Source organism: Triticum dicoccoides, chromosome 1A (assembly GCF_002162155.2).
Source record: "Triticum dicoccoides isolate Atlit2015 ecotype Zavitan chromosome 1A, WEW_v2.0, whole genome shotgun sequence".
Lineage (NCBI taxonomy): Eukaryota > Viridiplantae > Streptophyta > Magnoliopsida > Poales > Poaceae > Triticum > Triticum dicoccoides.
This window is the reverse complement of record NC_041380.1, coordinates 72,251,214-72,259,840: the sequence shown is the minus strand read 5'-3', so window position 1 is coordinate 72,259,840 and position 8,627 is coordinate 72,251,214. Positions and strand designations below refer to the sequence as shown.

The window sequence follows — 8,627 nt, the reverse complement described above, 5'->3', positions numbered from 1 at the left end:
AGGGAAAGGCAAGCTCAACATGTTGGATGATCCATGACAATATAATTTATCTCAGATGTAAGAAAACATAACCCATTACATTGTCTTCCTTGTCCAACGTCAACTCTTAGCATGTCATACTTTAATGAGTGCTCACAATCATAAAAGATGTCCAAGATAGTATATTTATATGTGAACCTCTCTTTCTTTATTACTTCCTATTAGTTGCAATGATGACCAAAACTATGTTTGTCAACTCTCAACAACTTTTATTCATCATACTCTTTATATGTGAGCTCATTACTCTCCATAAGATCCATATGATCTCTTTATTTCTTTTTATTTCTTCTCTTTTATTTTATTTAATTCCCTCAAGATCATAGCAAAATAATCAAGCCCTTGACTCAACACTAATATTTATTATATAGCTCACAGACTCGATTACATAAAGGGATCATAAAGAAAAACTCACAACTAGATCATACTAAAACATTATTCTACTAGATCAAGATATTATCAAAAGGATCGAACTAAGAAAACGGTAAAGATAAAACTGATGGTGATACGATACCGGGGCACTCCCCCAAGCTTGGCAGTTGCCAAGGGGAGTGCCCATACCCATGTGATTATATCTCTTTTGCTGGTGAAGGAGTTGGAGTTGTTGATGATGTAGGCTTGTCGTCCCTCTTCCAAGGCATAGGCTCACCATCATATAAGGATGATCGAGTCTCCTGAGTCCTCAAGTCTGTAGCCAAACTCATCCTCTTGAATCTATATTCATACTCACAGTTTTGATTTTGCAGGTCATAGATCTGGGCTTGGAGGTGCTCGATTTTCTCATGAAGCTTGAAGATGGCCTCCCCAATGTCCTTGACGTCCAGCTTCTGGTTGTTGGTGAACTCCGTGATCATTATGTGATTGGAGTCGAGTCCACGCTCCACCATCTCCTGACACTTGAAAACTTGTTGCTCCAATGCCTCGAGCCTTGTCTCTGTGCTTCTGGTCCTCCTTGGTCCCTCGACATCGCGGATGTGCAACAACCCCTCATGCATCTCAATGGTTTGAGGGTGTTGCAGCACCTCCGCAAGGTAGGGGTTGATGACCTTCTTGAAGAACTTGTCCTTGGGGGCACTTGAAGACGACATGACGACCTAGATCTATCAGAAAAACATCTCAAAACAAAGACGGGAGATATTTGCGTGATACGGTGGTAAAAACGTTCGGGAGATTATATAATGAATTTTTACCGACCAAAAGAAGTATCGTGCAAGAAAACGGAGTCCGGAGAACACACAAGGTGCCCACGAGGCAGGGGGCGCGCCCAGGGGGTAGGGCGCGCCCTCCACCCTCGTGGAAGCCTCGTGTCCTTTCCGATCTGCTTCTTATTTTCCTATTTTTCTAATTATTCCAAAACGGAGAAAAATTGCCATTAAAATTGTGATGCCCCCGATTCAATCGTACACTAATCATACACGCAAACGTGTACGATCAAGATCAGGGACTCACGGGAAGATATCACAACACAACTCTACAAATAAAATAAGTCATACAAGCATCATATTACAAGCCAGGGGCCTCGAGGGCTCGAATACAAGAGCTCGATCATAGACGAGCCAGCGGAAGCAACAATATCTGAGTACAAACGTAGGTTAAACAAGTTTGTCTTAAGAAGGCTAGCACAAACTGGGATACAGATCGAAAGAGGCGCAGGCCTCCTGCCTGGGATCCTCCTAAACTACTCCTGGTCGTCATTAGCGGGCTGCACGTAGTAGTAGGCACCTCCCGAGTAGTAGTAGTCATCGACGGTGGCGCCTGGCTCCTGGGCTCCAACGTCTGGTCGCAGCAATCAGGTATAGAAAGGGGGAAAAGAGAGAGCAAAGCAACCGTGAGTACTCATCCAAAGTACTTGCAAGCAAGGAGCTACACTACATCGGTATGCATTGGTATCAAATGGAATAAGGATATCATATGTGGACTGAACTGCAGAATGCCGGAATAAGAGGGGGATAGCTAGTCCTATCGAAGACTACGCTTCTGGTAACCTCCATCTTGCAGCAGGAGAAGAGAGTAGATGGTAAGTTCACCAAGTAGCAACGTGTAGCATAATCCTACCCGGCGGTCCTCTCCTCGTCGCCCTATTAGAGAGCGACTATCGGGTTGTATCTGGCACTTGGAAGGGTGTCTTTTATTAAGTATCCGGTTCTAGTTGTCATAAGGTCAAGGTACAACTCCAAGTCGTCCTGTTACCGAAGATCACGGCTATTCAAATAGATTAACTTCCCTGCAGGGGTGCACCACATAACCCAACACACTCAATCCCATTTGGTCGGACACACTTTCCTGGGTCATGCCCGGCCTCGGAAGATCAACACGTCGCAGCCCTACCTAGGCACAACAGAGAGGTCAGCACGCCGGTCTAAATCCTATGGCGCAGGGGTCTGGGCCCATCGCCCATTGCACACCTGCACATTGTGTACGCGGCCGGTGAGCAGACCTAACCTGCCTTATACAAGAGCAGGCGTTCCAATCCAACCCGGCGCGCGCCGCTCAGTCGCTAACGTCACGAAGGCTTCGGCTGATACCACGACGTCGAGTGCCCATAACAGTCAACGCGTAGATGGTTAGTGCGTATAGGCCAGTAGCCAGACTCAGATCAAACACCAAGATCTCGTTTAGCGTGTTATTTTGATATAACCGCGAACGCCGACCAGGGCCATGCCCACCTCTCTCCTAGGTGGTCTCAACCTGCCCTGTCGCTTCGCCACAAAGATCCACACAGAGGGCTGTCGGAAAAGTATGTCCTTCCAGCCCCCAATTCGAGAATCAACCGCGGGTACTCCTCGAGCCAACCCGACTTTAGTCATCACATGTATCATGTATAAAGTATATAGTACATACCCGTGACCACCTCCTAAGTGATCACGGCCCGATAGTATAGCATGGCAGACAGACAAGAATGTAGGGCCACTGCTGATAATCTAGCATCCTATACTAAGTATTTAGGATTACAGGTAAGGTATCAACAGTTGTAGCAACAATGACAGGCTATGCATCAGAATAGGATTAACGGAAAGCAGTAACATGCTACACTACTCTAATGCAAGAAGTATAGAGGAGAGTAGGCGATATCTGGTGATCAAGCGGGGGCTTGCCTGGTTGCTCTAGCAAGAGAGAGGGGTCGTCAACATCGTAGTCGTACTGGGTAGCAGCGGCGTCCGTCTTGGTGTCTAGCGAGAGAAGAGGGGAAAGAAACAATAAATATAATGCAAACAAATGCATGACGATGCATGACATAACAAAGCATGATGCTAGGTGTGCCCTAACGCGGTACGAGGTGGTACCGGTGAAGGGGGAAAACATCCGGGAAAGTATTCCCGGTGTTTCGCGTTTTCGGACAGATGAACCAGAGGGGGAAAGTTGCATGTTCACTATGCTAGGGATGCGTGGCGGACGAACGGGCTACGTATCTGGATTCGTCTCGTCGTTCTGAGCAACTTTCATTTGAAAATAATTTAATCCGAGTTACGGATTAAAAGATATGATTTCCTAAAGATTTTATTATTATTTTGAAATTATTTTTAATTCAAAAATAAATGCTAAATTGCTAGGCGCACCCAGCACAGCGTACACAAAAGTGTACCCAGTGGCTGACAGGTGGGCCAGAAGGACCCAGTTGACCAGTCAACATTTGACTGGTCAACAGGGGTGGGACCCCGTGTCATTGACTGTTTTAGTCTATTCTAACAATTTAGTTAGTTTAGTTAGTTATTTGGTTAATCTTAATTATGATTAATTAGTTTAATTAATTGTTTAGTTTAATTAATTGTTTAGTTTAATTAATCAAAATTAATTAAGTTGATTAATTAATTAATTAATTAATTAACATTATTTATTTATTTTATTTAAAAAAACGTTCCAGGGCAGTGGCCCACTTGTCATAGGCCCATGGCCTAACGGGCGTAGAGCGGTGCAGGCGTTGAGGGCGAACGGGCACAGGGCGCCCGATGGGCGCGAGGGCCAGGCGCGGCGTCGCCCGAGCAGGAGCGCCGACGAGCATGGCGGCTGCGGGGCCGGGCGGAGTGCGGCGAAGGAGGAAGCGGGGGCGAGGCGCGGGACGGCCGGAACGGGCTGCCGGCGACAGTAGGCATAGCGCAGCAGCAGCCGCAGCACGCAGCAGAGAGCGCGGGGGAGAGAAGAGGCGCCGCGGGGTGCAGCAAGAGGAGCGGCAGAACGGGCGCGGCGCGGCGTCCCAACCGCTGCCGGGGCAGGCGCGTGGTCGCGCAGACGTGCGTGTGCGGGCGGTGCATCAGGGGGGAGCGGTGCGGTGAGCGTGGGCCACGGTGGAGGGCGCGGTGCACGGCGGGGGTGGCCGCAGCGGGGCTGGGCGCAGGCATCGCGGCGCGCTGGCCGTGGCCGGATCTGGCGCGCAACAGCGGCGAAGAGGCGCGCAAGGGGCTGGCCGAGCGACAAGCTGCAGGCGCAACGTCTGCGGTGGCCAGGGGCACGCATGGGCAGAGGGAGGACGGCGTGCACGGCGACGTGGGGTGGTCGGGGCCGGGAGAGAAAGGAGGCAGAGGGGGAAGGTTGCGCTCACCCCCGTTGCAGGGGTTCTGCCGTGGCGCGAGGGGGTCCGTTGGGGAGGCGATCGGCGAGGACGATGCAGTTTGGCGGGGAGGCGGCGCCGACGAGGTGGCGGGCGAGGCGCCGGTGTCGGGGAAGTACGTCGCCGACGAGCAGCTCATCCGCGGCAGCAAGGTCGCCGGGCGACGCTGGGCAGCAGCGACGATGGGAGGCGGTGGTCAGCACCGGCGCGGGAGAGCGCGGGGTCGGCGGCTCGGTGCCCCCCGATACCGATTTGGATTGTGGAGGGAGGCAGAGGGAGGAGTGGGACATGGGGGGAGTGGGGGAAGTGGGGAGGAATGGGGGCATCGTGCGGGGCGACGGGGATGGGCGTCATCCAGATCCAGGGACGAGAGGGAATGAGAGGGGATCGAGGAGGGGAGAGGCTAGGGTTCGGCCGACGTGGCGGGCATATGGCCAGGGAGAGTGGGGTGATGGCCCGGCCTAGTGAGCGGCCGGTTGGGCCGTGCCCAGGGAAGAGAGGGGGTTTTATTTTGTTTTGTCTTTTGTTCATTTTCTCCCAGTTTTATTTATTTTAGTTAGCAAACCATTTTTCAAAAATATAACCCGAGCTTCTAAATTATTATAATAACATAGGCCACTTCCTCAACAAACTTGGTGACCAAATGAATTAGTTTAAAATTTGTTTAGTATTTGCATTTAAATAATTGTTTTGCCAAGGTTTTATCTACTATCATGCATTTAAATATCTTATTTAAATATGTGTTCTTCGACAAATCTACCTATGCAATAATTGTCACAACCCGAACATTTTTTTTATTGTTTGAAAACTTTTGTTGTTTAGTTTTACTTTAAGATTTGAATTTGAATCGGTTTTTGAACTAACACGAGATTAGCAACCGAAATGGAGATGACGTGGCATGATTAGCAGAGTTTCAGTACAGCTTAAATATCCGGGCGTCACCAAAATTGTTTTGGAGTCGGTTTACTTACCGTACCACATACCTATTCCTTTTCGGAGTCTGAAACGTTATGGAAAGTGTCCCTTATGTATTCCTCCGGGGTTACAGTTTCAATAATATTGGTTTCAACATTTATGGGATTACCTGAGATATAATGTTTGATTCTTTGACCGTTCACCACCTTTGGATGTGTGCCTTCGAAGTTGTTGATTTTTATGGCACCGGAACGATAGACCTCCTCGATAACGTCAGGACATTCCCATTTAGAGAGAAGTTTTCCTGCAATAAATCTTAAACAAGAGTTCTATAACAATACATAATCACCTACATTGAACTCGCACTTTTGTATCCTTTTATCATGCCATCTTTTAACTTTTTCTTTAAACAGTTTGGTATTCTCGTAGGCTTGGTGTCGGTGTCAAAACCGGCGGATCTCGGGTAGGGGGTCCCGAACTGTGCGTCTAGGCCGGATGGTAACAGGAGGCAAGGGACACGAAGTTTTATCCAGGTTCGGGCCCTCTCGATGGAGGTAAAACCCTACGTCCTGCTTGATTAATATTGATGATATGGGTAGTACAAGAGTAGATCTACCACGAGATCGGAGAGGCTAAACCCTAGAAGCTAGCCTATGGTATGATTGTTGTTGTGTATGTTGTCCTACGGACTAAAACCCTCCGGTTTATATAGACACCGGAGAGGGTTAGGGTTACACAAAGTCGGTTACAATGGTAGGAGATCTGCATATCCGTATTGCCAAGCTTGCATTCCACGCAAAGGAAAGTCCCTTCCGGACACGGGACGAAGTCTTCAATCTTGTATCTTCATAGTCCAGGAGTCCGGCTGAAGGTATAGTCCGGCCATCCGGACACCCCCTAAACCAGGACTCCCTCAGTAGCCCCTGAACCAGGCTTCAATGACGACGAGTCCGGCGCGCAGATTGTCTTCGGCATTGCAAGGCGGGTTCCTCCTCCAAGTACTTCATAGAAGATTTTGAACACAAAGATAGTGTCCGGCTCTGCAAAATAAGTTTCCACATATTGCCATAGAGAGAATAATATTTACACAAATCTAATCTCCTGACGTATTTCGTAGTGTGACACACCACGGCCAAGCCTTTATCCGAGTCGTTTCATTATCCCACCTCAGCGCGTCATGCGAGGCGGTTTCCTTGGCACGTCTTGTTAAAGCAGAGATCGTGTCCCCTTATTCCGAGATTCTCATCAATACGGGCATGGGTAACCCAACCGCGCCATTGATTACGGCGCTTGGAGATAAGCGAGTTTTACCAGGCTGGTGGGGACACGTAGTTGCGTCCACCCATATAAGGGGATAAGGATCCACGTTTTCACCTACGCCTTCTTCCTCCCTTGCTTATCCATTCTTGCGCACTCGAGCTCCAGCGCCCAAGTCTGCACTCCCCACCTCAACCTTCTCCAGCCATGTCCGGAGCGGGAGGCAAGTGGATGGTCTCCTCCATCACGGAGGGACCCATCAAAAAACTGAGGAAGGTCGGATACTTGTCTAACAACATTGCGTACCGGCTTCCCGAAAAGGGGCAGCTCATCCCCACCCCTAGGCCCCATGAGAGGGTGGTGTTCCTCCCCCATTTCCTCCGTGAACTGGGCTTCCCTCTTCACCCATTTGTCCGGGGGCTCATGTTCTACTATGGCCTGGATTTCCACGATCTGGCCCCGAACTTTGTCCTCAACATCTCGGCGTTTATCATCGCGTGCGAGGCTTTCCTCCGCATCCGCCCCCATTTCGGCCTATGGCTCAAGACTTTCAATGTCAAGCCGAAGGTGGTGCGGCAACCAGGCGGAGTGCGGAGGCGCCATGGTGGGCAAGATGGCCAATGTCTTATGGCTCGAGGGCTCCTTTGTGGAGACCCTGAAGGGGTGGCAACCGGGGTGGTTTTACATCACCGAGCCACGCGACCCCGAATGGTTGCAGCCCCCGAGTTTTGATCCGGACCCCCTACGCTGCTCACCTCCTGGAAGGAGACGAGCCTGTCGTGGGGTAAAAAGGAGAGCTGACCGGACTCCAAACATGCATCCAAACCCTGGTGGACAAGAAGCTCAAACTTGTCAACGTAGTCCAGGTTATGCTCATCCGCCTGATCCTCCCGTGTCAACAACGGGTTTTCAACCTGTGGGAGTTCGACCTGGCGTGGCACCAAACTCTGAGCAGGCTCTTCGACATGACATACGAAGATGCCTGGAAGGTGCTTTTCAAGGGTGCCGAGGCCCCCGCATCCGCTACCGAGGATCGCGGATTCAGTATGCAGCGTCACGGTCATGCGGTAAGCTGTTTTTTCCTTTTACAGGGTATCAGTCTTTCATAGTTTGACTCCATGTGGGATCTAAGCTCCCTTACCTTTGATAGGATTGGCAGGTGACATCCGGACAGATCAACGGTCCGGCTCCTTTGCCCGAAGGCCCAGCGGACGCTCGCTTGGCGAAGCTGCTGGTTCCGGCACCCTATGTGGTGCCGGAGAAGAAGGCCGCGAAAAAGGCCACAGGGACTCGAAAGAGTGCCTGGCGCCGGGAGGTGTCGGATCCATCATCCAACGGTTCCGAGGCGCATTCCTCCCATGAAGACGAGGAGGAAGAAGAAGAGACCTCTCCCCCTCCAGCGGGAGGAGAGAAGAAAAGGAAGGCCGCCCTCTCTGGGGAGGCTGGAGGGTCCAAGAAGGGGAAAACCCTTCCTCCGGACTACTCCACCGACGCCGACGACGGCGGAGAGGAGTGCTCGCCCAGGGCCAAGCCCCTGGCAAAATCGTAAGTACCCGGATACCAGAGTAATTCATAGTATTCGTTTATTGCACAGCTTTCCCTTATGTCGAATATGTTTATGCAGCCTACCCAAAGACCGGCTCGACGCGTCGTCGAGCGGCTCACTAGACTCGTCGGATGTGAACTCGCTTCCGACGGCTTCATCCCCCCGCCCTACGGACGACACCGAAGTGTTGTCCCAACAGGTTCCAAGCCGGGAGGAGGTGGTCCTAGAGGCGCCGCAAGGCGACCTCCCGGACTCCAGGAGTAAAGGGGATGACACCCCCCAGGGCTCCAAGTCCGGCTCTAGGCCGGACACCGCTCCGGAACCTTC

The 8,627-nt window shown here is 50.9% G+C and overlaps 1 protein-coding gene across 1 annotated transcript; it reads right to left on the bottom strand.

Moving 5' to 3' along the window:
• Positions 1–3,148: 3,148 nt before the first annotated feature.
• LOC119366623 lies at positions 3,149–4,959 on the bottom strand. The gene is made up of 2 exons (XM_037632419.1): positions 4,574–4,959; positions 3,149–3,206 (listed from the first exon to the last, which is right to left on the bottom strand). The coding sequence occupies exons 1-2, from the start codon at positions 4,906–4,908 to the stop codon at positions 3,161–3,163; spliced, it is 381 nt and encodes a 126-aa protein (XP_037488316.1). The 5' UTR covers positions 4,909–4,959; the 3' UTR covers positions 3,149–3,160.
• Between the last annotated feature and the right edge of the window lie 3,668 nt (positions 4,960–8,627).